This window comes from Cervus elaphus, chromosome 29 (assembly GCF_910594005.1).
Source record: "Cervus elaphus chromosome 29, mCerEla1.1, whole genome shotgun sequence".
NCBI classification, from domain to species: Eukaryota; Metazoa; Chordata; class Mammalia; order Artiodactyla; family Cervidae; genus Cervus; species Cervus elaphus.
Window position 1 is genome coordinate 44,728,521 of NC_057843.1, and position 14,357 is coordinate 44,742,877.

Consider the following 14,357-nt stretch of genomic DNA (forward strand, 5'->3'; position numbering starts at 1 on the left):
TGTTCCCTTAACTTCTCTTTCTGATTTTTCATTGTTAGTACATAGGACTGCAAGTGATTTCTGTGTATTGACTTTATATATTGCAACTATGCTAAATTCATTCATTAGCTCTAGTAATTTTCTGATAGTTTCTTTTGGGTTTTCTGCGTATCATATCATGTCATCTGCAGACAGTGAGAGTTTTACTTCTTCTTTTCTTATCTGGATTATTTTTATTTCTTTTTCTTCTCTACTTGCCATAGCTAGGACTTTGAAAAGTATGTTGAATAATTGTGGTGAGAGTAGACACCCTTGTCTTGTTCCTCATATTAGAGGGAATGCTTTCTGTTTTTCACCATAGAGAATAATGTTTGCTGTGTGGTTATCATATATGGCCTTTGCTATGTTGTTGGTAGGTTCCTTCTATGCCCATTTTTTGAAGTGTTTCTATCATAAAGGGGTGCTGAGTTTTGTCAAAGGCTTTTTCTGCATTTATTAAGATGATCATATGTTTTTTATCTTTCAATCTGTTAATATGGTGTTTCACATTGGTTGATTTGCGTATATTGAAAAATCCTTGCATCCCTGGAATAAACCTGACTTGATCATGGTGAGGGAGTGAATTCTTAGGTAGGTTGATAAGGAATCTGGGACCCTCAAGGAGAAAAGGGTCCAGGACCCTGGAGGAGGAGAAAGGGACAAACTTTTTTTCCCTACATTCCTTTGTCTTAGTCATCTAAGACATTTTTTCTTAAGCTCTGAGTTGTTATGGCAACAATCTATTTCTTCTAAGACTTAACTTTCTTTAAGCCCAGAACTAATGGTTACATAGCAAAGCAACTCATGTTGCTCAAGTGTATGTTTTTCCTTAAACTCTGTACTAATGATTATATAACAATGTATCTTGCTGAAGGACAGGTTTTCTCCTTAAGAACCTTCTGACTAATCCTGTTATCTAAACATGTATGTTGTGGGAGTGAGTCTGGTCAGACCTTTCTGTTGTTAATAACCAGTTGAAAAAGTGTGTAAGACCTTGATAAACCTAGTGAGTGGCCCCTCTCTGCCCCTTCTGGTGTCTTTGTCAGAAGCTGTCTCTGTCCATTTCCACTTTAATAAAACTCGTGTCTCAAGAAGATCTGAGTAACTGCAGCCATGTCTTTGGTCCCAAAGCAAAGTTCTCTCCTTCAGAAATCTCAAATCCAACACTGTTCACCGTAAGCTGTCAATGATGTGTGACCTTTTTAATGTGTTGTTGAATTCTGTTTGTTAGAATTTTGTTGAGGATTTTTACACCTATGTTCATCAGTGATATTGACCTTTAATTTTCTATTTTTGTGTTGTCTTTGCCTGGTTTTCCTATCATGGTGATTCTGGCCTCGTAGAATGAGTTTAGAAGTGTTTCTTCTTCTGCAGTTTTTTGAAAGAGTTTCAGAAAAGTATGATTAGCTCTTGTCTAAATGTTTGATAGAATTGCCCTGTGAAGCCATCTGACCCTGGGCTTTTGTGTTTTGGGAGATTTTTCATCTCAGTTTCAATTTCAGTGTTTGTAATTGTCTTGTTCATAATTTCTCTTTCTTCCTGATTCAGTCATGGGAGGTTGAACTTTTCTAAGAATCTGTCCATTTCCTCTAGGTTGTCCATTTTACTAACCTATAGTTGCTCATAATATACTCTTATGGTTGTTTGTATTTCTGTGTTGTCTGTTGTAACCTTTCCTTTTTAATTTCTAATTTTCTTGATTTTTCTTCCCTTTTTTTCTTGATGGTCTGGCTAGTGGTTTGTCAGTTTATCTTCTGAAAGAACCAGCTTTCTTGGTTTATTAATCTTTGCTGTTGTTTCCTTCATTTCTTTTTTCATTTATTTCTGCTTTGATCTTTATAATTTATTTCCTTGTGCTGACTCTGGGGATTTTTGTTCTTATTTTTCCAGCTGCTTTAGATGTGGAGTTAGGTTGTCTATTTGATGTTTTTCTTGTTTCTTGAGATAGGATTGTACTGCTATATAAAATTCCCTCTTAGAACTGCTTTTGCTGAATCCCATAGGTCTTGGGTGGTTGTGTTTTCATTGTCATTTGTTTCCAGGAATTTTTTTATTTCCCTTCTTATTTCTTAAGTAACCTCTTTGTTATTTAGTAATATATTGTTTAATCTCCATGGGTTTGTGTTTTTTGCATTTTTCCTGTAGTCTCATAGCTTTGTGGTCAGAGAAGATACTTGATACTATTTCAGTTTCCTTAAATTTACTGAGGCTTGACTTGTGGCCCAAGATGTAGTCGCTCCTGGAGAATGTTCTATGTGCACTTGAGAAGAAGTTGTATTTTTCTGCACTTGGCTGGAAAGTCCTGAATATACTAGTTAGATCCATTTGGTCTAATGTTTCATTTAAGGCTTGTGTTTCCTTATTGATTCTCTGTTTTGACTATCTGTCCCTTGGTGCAAGTGCAGTTTTAAAGTGCCCTACTATTACTGTGTTACTGTGATTTCCCCTTTTATGCCTGTTAGTGTTTGCCTTGTGTATTGAGATGCTCCTATGTTGGGTGCCTAAATATTTACAATTGCTGTGTTGTCTTCTTGGATTGGCCCCTTGATCATTATGTAGTGCCCTTCTTTATCTCTTATGACATTATTTATTGTAAAATCTATTTTGTCTGCAGTAAGGATTGCCTCTCTGGCTTTCTTTTGGATTGCATTTGCATGGAATATCTTTGTCCATCCTTTTACTTTCAGTCTGTATGCGTCTCTAAGTCTGAAGTGGGTCTCTTGTAGGCAAGATATAATGGGTCTTATTTTTGTATCCATTCAGTTGGTCTGTATCTTTTGGTTGGTTCAGTTAATCTGTTTGCATTTAAAGAAATGATTGATATATATATATATATTCGTGTGGGCTTTTTCATAATTGTTCTGGGTTTGTTTTTGTAATCTTTCCTTTCTCTTGGGTTTACTGGCAGTGTAAGTCCCTTTAATATTTGTTGTAAGGCTGGTTTGGTGGTACTAAATTCTCTTAACTTTTATTTGTCTATAAAGCATTTGATTTTCTCCATCAATTTTGAATGAGATCTTTGCCATGTATAGTAATCTTGGTTGCAGATTTTTTTCTTTCAATGCTTTAAATATATCCTGCCATTCACTTCTGGCCTGCAGAGTTTTGCTGAAAGATCTGCTGTTAATCATATGGGTTTTCCCTTTTATGGTACTTGTTGCTTTTCCCTTGCTGCTTTTAATATTCTTTCTTTCTGTTTAATCTCTGCTAGCTTGATTAATACATGTCTTGATGTGTTTCTCCTTGGTTTTATCCTGTAAGGGATTCTCTGTGCTTCTTGGACTTGATGGACTATTTCCTTTCCCATGTTGGGGAAGTTTTCAACTATAATTTCTTCAAAAATTTTCTCAGTGCCTTTCTTTTTCTCTTCTTCTTCTGGGACCCCTATAACTCGAATGTCAGTGTGTTTAATATTGTCCCAAAGGTCTCTGAGGCTATCCTCAGTTCTTTTCATTCTTTTCCTTTATTGTGCTCTTCAGCAGTTGTTTCCACCAGTCTATCTTCCAGCTCACTTAACCATTCTTCTGCCTCAGTTACTGTGCTGTTGGTTCCTTCTAGAGTATTTTTAATTTTAGTAATTGTGTTATTCATCTCAGTTTGCTTATTCTTTATTTCTTCTATGTCCTTGGCAACTGTATTAATTGTTTCTTGCATTTTCTCCATTCTATTTTCAAGTCTTTGGAACATCTTTACTACCATCATTCTGAATTCTCTTTCAGATAGATTGCTTATTTCTTCTTTGTTTATTTGGTGTTGTGAGTTTCTCCTTTGTTCTTTCATTTGCACTGTATTTCTCTGTCTTTTTATTTTTTTCTAACTTGCTCTGATTGAGGTCTCCTTTTTCCAGGCTTTAGGGTTGAATACCTTTTTGCTTTTGGTTTTTGTCCTTGGAGGGAATGGTTGGTTTAGTGGTTTGTGTTGACTTCTTATTAGGGGTGACTTGTGTCTGTGTTCTAGTGGGAAGAGGGGAGGTTCCCATGCCCCCCCCACCCCCGCCCCGACTTGGGAAGGGCTGTGTGAGGTGGTATATTTTGGAGCGCCTGTGGGGCTCCTATCTGTTGATGATTTTTTTTTTTTTTTCTTGCTTGTTGTTTCAGTAAAGTGTCCCGGGTGGATGCTGTCAACAGCTGGATGATACTAGCCTTTGTGTACAGGTGTCAAAGTTCTCAGTAATTAATACCCCCTGGGGTTAGGCATTCTCTGGCAATCTGGGATCTTCGACTCCATGCTCCCAGCTCACTGGTTCAGGTGTGATCCTTGATCTGTGGATTGGGCCTCCATAAGTCACTTGTTATGGGATTAAAGGGAGTTAAAGCAAACACCAAGACAAAAAGTAAAACATGCCATGAAATAAAAGATGAACCCAGATGAATGATAAATACAAAATCAACATTACAGAAATAATGGGACATATACACACACTTCCACGCATAGTTATAACCAAAGCATTTGAAAGAAAAGAGTATAGGAGATTGACTTGGTGAACAAGGGAAACCAAAAGTGGTATCAACCAATTAAAAGCAGAGCTGCTAATGCTCAATCTGGAAAACTGAGCCTGAGCAGAGTGCCAGCTGAGGAATATAGCCAGGAGAGTACAGCTGCTTAACCTGCATGGTGAAGAGAAAGAGTGAAGGCCAAGAAAAGGAGGAGGAGAAGGGAGAGAGAAGGGGAGGGAAAGACGGCTTAAAAATAAAGTAGAAAAACAAAAATAAATTAATTTGAAAAAGATTTATATATATTCAGGAACAGCTACAGCTGGTGAAGAACTATAAGAAAGCAATCAAATATATAAAAATATATAAAATATTTTTATATATTTTAATATATATAAAAACATGTATATATATAAACAAATAACAAAATCAAAAAAATCACCCAAGAAAGGGTGAAAAAATTTTTTTTAATTTCTTTTTTAACAAGAAAAAGAAGAACACTCCCCAGCACTACAAAAGTCTAATGTGAAGGTAGAAATATGTAGGGGGAATAAAGAGTATGATTTAAAAAAGAAGAAAAAGTTCTCAAGATCATAGATCTTGGTTGTGGAGTCTGCCCCCGTGGATGGGGTTGGGTTAGTGTCCTGTAATATTTTTATGGTTGGGGAGCTTGTGCCTGTGTTCTGGTTGATCAAACTGGGTCTTGTCTGAAGGGCAGTGTGGTGTCCAGTAGTAGGTTTCTGGTGTCTGTGGGTTCAGTATGTCTTTGGGCAGCCTTTCTGGTTTGGCAGTCTTGCTGCTAAGTCACGCCAGTTGTGTCTGACTCTGTGCAACCCCATAGACGGCAGCCCAACAGGCTCCTCTGTCCCTGGGATTCTCCAGGCAAGAATACTGGAGTGGGTTGCCATTTCCTTCTCCAATGCATAAAAGTGAAAAGTGAAAGTGAAGTCGCTCAGTCATGTCCAACTCTTAGCAACCCCACGGACTGTAGCCTGCCCGGCTCCTCCGTCCATGGGATTCTCCAGGCAAGAGTACTGGCGTGGGTTGCCATTGCCTTCTCTGTTGGCAGTGTTAGACATATCTATTTCTGTAGCCACCTCAAAGTGGCCCTCTTAGCATATCTTCACTGCCACCAGCCCCCTACTTGTTCCTGGAATCATTGCCAGTGCCTCTGTCCCCAGTCCCACCCCACAGGCCGAAGCTTTCTAGGTAGGGACTGGTGTGGATCATTTTTTGGCTCCCCCACCCTGCCCTCTGCATCATGGAGAGTTGTGTGGGCTTCCCTCAGCCCTCTGAGCTCACCCTCTGTACCACATGGTTTGTGTGCCCCTCTTTCAGCCCCCAGGGCCCAGCCTCTGTGCCACAAGGTTTATGCGCCCTACAGAGGTTTGTATGTGCCGCTGTGCCTCTCACACCACGCCCCCCTCACCCTCTACACTGCGAGGTTTGTCTGCGCTGCAGAGGTTTGTATGCTGCGCCTCTCTCGGCACCTTCTTCCCTGCAGGGCTCTGTGGGCTTCTCTGGGTTTCCCAAGCACACTGTCTAGTCAGGGCCACAGTCCGTGAGCTGTTTATGAGCTGAGAAGTGCAGCAGCTTTCTCTGTTTTCTGCCCCCTACATCCCTGCTGTGCCTGGCTTTCCAAGATCTGCAGCTCCCCTTGGGCTCAACTGTGAGTTCCTGTGCTTGGGAACTCTTCCTCCTTCACTGTTCCCTCCCTCCCTCCCTCCGATCCAGAAGTTCTCTGTCTCTTCCCTTTTTGTGTCTCCATACTCTCTCTTATCTCATTCCAGGGAGCTTAGCTTGCCTCCTGGAGGCCTGGGGGCTTCTGCTGTCACCTAGAGGTTCTTTGTAGGAATTGTTTGTAGGAATTGTTCTGTATCTTGATGAGATTTTGACATATTTGTGGGGAGGCTGGTGATCTCACCGTCTTACTCCTCTTCCATCTTCTTCTGTCTCCCCCAAACTGTGGAAAATTCTTAACGACATGCAAGTACCAGACCACTGCACCTGTCTCCTGAGAAACCTGTATGTGGGTCAAGAAGCAGTAGCTAGAAAAAGACATGGAACAACTGACTGCTTCCAGATTGGGAAAGGAGTACATCAAGGCCCTATACTGTCACCCTGCTTATTTAAATTACATGCAGAGTATGTCATGCAAAATGCCAGGCTGGATGAATTACAAGCTTGAATCAATATCGTTGGGAGAAAAACCAACAACCTCACATATGCAGATGATCTTTCTTGGGTGGCCCTACACCACGTGGCTCATAGTCTCATTAAGTTAGACAAGGCTGTAATCCATGTGATCAGTTTGGTTCGTTTTATGTGATTGTGGTTTTCATTCTATCTGCTCTCTGATGAATGAGGATAAGAGGCTTGTGAAAGCTTCCTGATAGGAGGGACTGGCTGTGGGGAAAACTGCATCTTACTCTGGTGGGCAGTGATTTGAGGTTTTTTTTTTTTTGCTCCTTGGAAGGAAAGCTATGACCAACCTAGACAGCTTATTAAAAAGCAGAGACATTACTTTGCCAACAAAGGTCCATCTAGTCAAAGCTATGGTTTTTCCAGTAGTCATGTATAGATGTGAGAGTTGGACTATAAAGAAAGCTGAGTGCTGAAGAATTGATACTGTTGAACTGTGGTGTTGAAGAAGACTCTTGAGAGTCCCTTGGACTGCAAGGAGATCAAAAGAGTCAATCCTAAAGGAGATCAGTCCTGCATATTCATTGGAAACACTGGTGCTGAAGCTTCAGTACTTTGGCCACCTGATCTGAAGAACTGACTCATTGGAAAAGACCATGTTGCTGGGAAGGATTGAAGGCAGGAGAAGAGGACGACAGAGGATGAGATGATTGGATGGCATCACCGACTCAATGGACATGAGTTTGAGCAAGCTCCAGGAGTTGGTGCTGGACAGAGAGGCCTGGCGTGCTACAGTCCATGGGGTCAAAAGGGTCGGATATGACTGAGTGACTGAACTGAACTGGTGGGTAAGGCTGTTCTCAGTAAATCTTTAATCCAATTTTCTGCTAACTGATGGGGCTGTGTTCCGTCCCTGTAGTTTGACCTAAGGGCAAACTATGGTAGGGATAAAGGCGACCTTCCCAAAAGGACTTACGCCAGCTTGCCACACCTCCCAGGGCTGCTGCAGTCAGTGCCCCTGACCCTGCTGCAGGCCACTGCTGACCACACCTCCACCAGAGTCTTCTGAAGACTCACAGGCAAGTCTGGCTCAGTCTCTTGTGGGGTCACTGCTTGTTTATCCTGGTTCTTGGTGCCCACAGGGTTTTGACCTGGAAAAGGTCAGTTTTCATTCCCATCCTGAAGAAGGGTAATGCCAAAGAATGTTCACACTAATGCGCAGTTTCTTATATTTCACATGCTAGCAAAGTAATCATCAAAATCCTTCAAGCTAGACTTCAGTAGTATGTGAACCGAAAACTTCCAGATGTACAAGCTGGATTTAGAAAAGACATAAGAACCAGAAATCAAATTGCCAACATCCACTGGATCATAGAGAAAGGAAGAGAATTCCAGAAAAACATCTACTTCTGCTTTATTGACCACACTAAAGCCTTTTACTGTATGGATCAAAGCAAACTGTGGAAACTTCTTAAAGAGATGGGGGTACCAGACCATCTTACCTGCCTCCTAAGAAACCTGTATGCAGGTCAAGAAGCAATAGTTAGAACTGTACATGGAACAACATACTTGTTTCAGAATTGGGAAAGGAGTGTGTCAAGGCTGTATTTTATCACCCTGCTTATTTAACTGATATGCAGAGTATATCATGTGAAATTCCAGGCTGGATGAAACAAAAGCTGGAGTCAAGATTGCCACGAGAAATATCGATAACCTGAGATATACAGATGATACCACCCTTATGACAGAAAGTGAAAGAGGAACTAAAGAACTTCTTGATGAAGGTGAAAGAGGGGAGTGAAATTGCTGGGTTGAAAATCAACATTCAAAAAACTAAGATTGTGTCATCCAGTCCCACCACTTCATGGCAAATAGAAGGGGAAACAATGGAAACAGTGACAGACTTTTTTTGCAGTCCAAAATCACTGTGGATGGTAACTGCAGCTGTGAAATTAAAAGATGCTTGCTTCTTGGAAAAGCTGTGACAGACCTAGACATCATACAAAAGAGCAGAGACATTACTTTGCTGTCAAAGGTCTGTCTACTTAAAGCTATATGGTTTTCCCAGTAGTCATGTACAGATGTGAGAGTTGGACCATAAAGAAGACTGAGCACTGAAGAATTCATGCTTTCTAACTGTGGTGTTGGAGAAGATTCTTGAGAGTCTGTTGGACAACAAGGAGATCAAACCAGTCAATCCTAAAGGAAATCAATCCTGAGTATTCATCGGAATGACTGATGCTGAAGCTGAAGTTCCAATACTTTGACCACCTGATGTAAAGAACTTGACTCATTGGAAAAGACCCTGATGCTGGGAAAGATTGAGGGCAGGAGAAGAAGGGGACAATAGAGGATGAGATGATGGCATCACGGACTCAGTGGACATGAGTTTGACCAAACTCTGGGATATGATGAAGTACAGGGAAGCCTTGAGTGCTATCCATGGGGTCACAAAGAGTTAGACATGATTTAGCATCTGAACAACAATCGATAAAAGTTGACTTGTGGTTGCCAATAATTTTTTTACTGTTCTTTCACCATGAATAACTTGGGAAATATTGCTTGGAGGGTTAGATTTAGGTAGCTGTAAGAACTCTTATATTGTATAAGGTAAAGCAGAGTGATTATACTTGGAGGTAGGGTGATGGTTTTAAAAGGAGGGAAGTACTCTGATCAGAGTAGTCTGCTTTTAACACTGCTGTTAATGAGATCTGAGACAGTGTCTCATATTAACTGAGTGAGTAGATAGCATTTAGCAATATTGGATTGAGGAGGGAGGAGAAGATGTGAATTCATCTCAGAATGAGAGCATACATTTATTAGACAAATGCAGTAGTTTTTGGGGGGAGTTCTGAGTGCCTGTTTAAGTTATGTGGCCATAAATTTGAATTAAGACCTGTTTTCAGAAATTTCTCCAATTAGTTCAGTTGTTTAGATCCAGATAAATAGAAGGTATATATTTAGGTTTAATAAGGACTGACCTTTTCCCTTGCTAATGTGAATTAGGAATGGTGCAGAGTCAGGAGGTCTTTGTATGGGAGTGATTCTCATGCTGAGTTGTGGAACCTCAGCAGGTGAAGGGAAAGAAATGAGGGGGGCGGTTGATGGTGAAAGATAGTAGGCTCTGTGGTTTGCAGGACTCTGTGTAGTCAAACAATAGTTGTAATACCATGGATGTAAAATGGAAGGGGAGGAAGGCGGTGATCAAAGAGTAGGATTGTGGAAGTAGAGTTTTCGGAGGTGGTGTGAATTTTTGGTGATCTACATGATCTAGTTAGAGATACAACCATAGATATCATTAAATATAACCATAGGAGAGGTTGGCTGAGGTGGTGTTTAGGAAAAGACGGTTGAAGTTGAAGAAGTCAAGGAACACAGAGGCCAAAGACTTAAACTGGTTTTCTGTATGTATGTTGAAATATGGTGATGGCCAGCATAATGATGGAGAGAAAAGGTAGTCATAGTCAGGTGCTAAAGTCATGATTGAATGAAGGGGTTGAGGAAGGATTTTGAGGGAGGTAGTTAACATAGCAAAGATAATGGGTGATAACGTCTGATTGCATGGTCTTCAAAGGATCTGAAGTGGGGCTTAGTTAACGGAGAAAGTAGTACAGTGGAGATTAATGAGGACACCCTCCCCACCTGAGTCCTGAAGTGTCCTGAAGGATTATGGCAGGAAAAGGTCACCATTTGAAAGGGCTCCAGGGAGAAGTGTCTTCCAGCAATCACCAAATTTTACTTAGAACAAGAAGAGAGGACTTTCAGAGAAATTAAATATACAGAGCAGTATGTGGATAGTATCCTAGTGAACATGGATTATCTAAGAGGCTTAGACTTACTGTGCCTGAGCTGAACTTGGGTATACAGAATTGGTTAGTTATGGTAGTTTGTTGGATGAAGGTGTTGAATGAGTTAAAGATAGAACTCAAAACTTAGCTAGAAGGACAGGGTACCATCAGGTTGCTTTTCAGTTTTTCAGGTCAGTGTCAAGATACTTCTTGGTATAAAATTTTTTCAGCAGCTCAGTGGTTTTTGGTAGCTTGGTGGTCTCTTTTGCTGGGATTGCAGAAGTTATATTTATTAAATTTCTTGTCCCTTTTTGATTGACTTGGACTTCCTCATGTGTTTGGTGTATTCTTAATTCCATCCTTGTCTCCCATGCCAGTTTAGTCTCCTAAAACATGGGCTTCCTGGCTGAACACTGTGGCTTCTTGTCTGCTTCCTTCTTTCAAGCCCGTTGAACATTGTTAATTTTCAGTCACATACACACACACACATACATATATCTTATTTTTTTCAAATATTTTTTCTTCTGTGTGTTTGTTGTAGGAGAGGGATTTTTGGCATATATTCAGTTCATTGTCTGATACTGTCAAAGCTAAACTTTTAAAAAGGAAAATTGATACCAACCCAAATTTGCAAAGATCCCCTGGAGAAGTTCACAGCAACCCACTCCAGTATTCTTGCCTGGAGAATCCCATGCACAGAGTAGCCTGGCAGGCTGCAATCCATAAGGTTGCAAAGAGTAGGACACAACTGAAGCAACTTAGCACACATGTACCCTGAACATGAACATATAGATTAGGATTGAAATCTTAAAATATTAATTTGACAAACTAGTAGAAAGTAACTGAAAGAAAATGGTTTATTTTGGTTTAAAATTAGTAGGATATAATCTTCATCATCGTTTCTGTTATTACTGCTTTATTTAATGTCTGTTGTACCATATGACTATTTTCAGCTTTATGATGTATGTAAAATCTTCTGTAAATATTTAGAGATCTGCTGATTGGCTTTATAAATATTTTGCTTATTCAGCAAATATATAATAAATGCTACTATATACTAAGCACTGCTCTGGATACTTGGTATGTATTACTGAAGAAATAAAGAGACAAGTAGTTGGTAGGAGCAGCAGTCTAATTCTAGCAGGATACCTTTTAGTGAGAAAAAAACCCATGTTCTTAGAGTGTTTGCATTTTTAAAACTATTATCACTATAAAAACCTTATAAACCAGGAGAAAAAACAATCTCTAATACTAATCTGCTTTTGTTTTATTAGATTGAGGAGCTTCAGCAGGCTTTAACAGTAAAACAAAATGAAGAGCATGACCGACAGAGGAGAATAAGTAACACCCGCAAAATGATAGAAGATTTGCAAAATGAACTGAAGACCACAGAAAACTGTGAGAATCTTCAGCCCCAAATTGATGCCATTACAAATGATCTGAGACGAGTTCAAGATGAAAAGGCATTATGCGAAAGCGAGATAATTGATAAGCGAAGAGAGAGGGAAACTCTAGAGAAGGAGAAGAGGAGTAAGTTTTACTAAACTTAGGGTGAAGACATGTTAATAAAATGGAAGATATGTCTCTGTTGATGGGCTTTCTTCTTTCCCTGATCATGTCTAAATGTTCAGCTCTGCTTGTTGAGGAGACTTATTTAATACCTGTATCTATTGTGTAATGGTTTGCCACTAGCAAACCACTGTTTTAGATCAGATTATGGCAGTTGATTTAATTCCCTAAAAATACTTTATTTTCTGTACAGTCACTCAGTTTTCTGTTACTTCTCAGGTCAAATTTAAGCTCTTTATTCTAGCTTTCACAACCTTCTGTTAGCTTTATTCCTTGAAGCCTCTCCAGTTTCATAATTTTTTTTTTCCTGTAGATCATATGGCTAGATCATTGTTCAAACAGAGGAAATCTTACATTCTGTCTTCTCAGTATATAAGACTGAGATCAGTTAAAAAACATTTTAAAATATATTTAGCAAAATGCTAGGTGTGTGGTTTTAAGAGAAGACAAAACTAGATAAGACAACTTCCTGATCCACTGTCAAGAGTAAGCACTCTCTATTTCAGTAATTTTTTTTCTAGTGTTTTTTCATATATCTTAATCACATTTTTGTTTCTCCATGTCTTGGTTAATCAACTTTAGATATCATCTTTTAATAGTTTGTTACTTTAGATGTGGATTTCAATTCATGACACCTCCCTTACCTATTGTTGTAATTCCTCAAGTGGGATTATTATTTTAATATTAGTAATCATAACATATATTAATGTGACTTACTATAAATATTCTTACTCTTTTTTTTGCCATTTAGCACTTGTTGATAATGCTTGATTGCATATTTATAAGCTAAAAATATTGGTGCTCCCAGACTTCCTTTTTACTTTCCTCCTTTCTCATAATCTAAATCTGTAATGTGTACTCTGGTGTTTTTTTTTTTTTTTTTTTGACCCCATGGACTGTAGCCCGCCAGGCTCCTCTGTCCATGGGATTTCCCAGGCAAGAATACTTGGAGTGGGTTGCCATTTCCTTCTCCAGTGTAATGTGTTCTCTGGTTTTTATAGTTTAAAGGCTGAAATATATTTTATTGAGAACCATAATTAAATGTTACATGTTCTGTTTATGGGTTAATTCTAACAGCTAGAAATACTAAGTATTATGTTATTACAACAGTAAAACTTGTTCACAACAGAGCCAGGTAGTGTATTATGACCTAATTTCCATTCATTGATAATTTTTTTTAAGGATTTTAATTTACCATATTTTAGAAATGCCATTTAGTTTGGCATTTCCTTAATTGGGAACAAAATTATCTTCGAGTTCTGAAACCTTCTGTCTTCCCCCTCCCATCTAAACTGATTGTTCTCAAGGTCTGTTACATGACTGATACCTAGGACTTGTCTCACACCTTTTCTGTGTTGGATAAAAAGCTATTGCTGAATTCTGTGTTTTCATTTTTTTTTTTTTTTAATTCCTTATTTTCCAAGAGTACATCTTCAGGTAGCCTCCTAGGAAGAGATATTTGAGAATTGAGTCTTTGCATCCCTGAAAATATTTGTTCTGTTACCCCCCTTTTTTGTTGTATATAAAAATCTGGCCTGAAAACAATTTTTCTCAGAATTTTGAACACCTATTGTGATTGTTTTTTGATAGGAAGTCTAGTGTTTTCTCATTATTTTGTACATGACCTGTTTATTTTTGATACCTTAAAGATCATCTTTTATCCCAGATGTTTGGAAATTTGAGAATGACTTGTCCACAGTGGGTCTTTTTCACTATGCTGGATACTTGCTGAGTGATATTTAGTGATATTTATAGCTTTCAGATCCAAGATACTCTTGTATTATTAATAGGTTATTTTTACTAATTAAAGTTTTCAGAGAAATAATGCTTTTTTTTTTTTTTCCAATTTTAGGTGTAGATGATCATATTGTACGTTTTGACAATCTTATGAATCAAAAAGAAGATAAACTGAGACAGAGATATCGTGATACCTATGATGCTGTTTTATGGCTAAGAAATAATAGAGACAAATTTAAACAAAGAGTCTGTGAGCCCATAATGCTCACGGTAAGAAATTTGTTCACCTTAGTAATATCTGTTTTATTATAATCATTATAGATTTTGTTGATTTAAGAATTCTTAGTCTTATTAACACCCTAGTTTTCTATTAGTAGACTTGTGGCATCTGGTATGCTGCTGAATCTGCACATGAGATCTGATATGCTGCTGAATCTGCACCCTTTTTAAAGGGTCTTTGATAATAAACTTTTCAACTGTTTTTTGATAGAAGTATGAAACTGGCAGCTTATTATCCAAGAATCATGTATAAACTTGGTTAGCTGGTTCCTTTGGCAATTGTTGTTATAATTTTTCAGTTATAATAGGCAGTATAGTAAATTCTGCCAAAGGGGTAGAAAACTTCTGTAAATATATGCTACTGATAAGGGGGTATCTGACAGGATAGACA

The 14,357-nt window shown here is 38.7% G+C and overlaps 1 protein-coding gene across 2 annotated transcripts in view; it reads left to right on the plus strand.

The window, feature by feature from the left end:
• SMC5 (structural maintenance of chromosomes 5) overlaps nucleotides 1-14,357 on the plus strand; it is a 108,021-nt gene that overhangs the window by 59,096 nt on the left and 34,568 nt on the right. For both annotated transcript variants that reach the window (XM_043891207.1, XM_043891206.1), the window contains exons 9-10: nucleotides 11,656-11,911; nucleotides 13,803-13,957. In XM_043891207.1, the coding sequence (XP_043747142.1) occupies nucleotides 11,656-11,911; nucleotides 13,803-13,957 (411 nt within the window). The remainder of the gene's footprint in view (nucleotides 1-11,655; nucleotides 11,912-13,802; nucleotides 13,958-14,357) is intronic.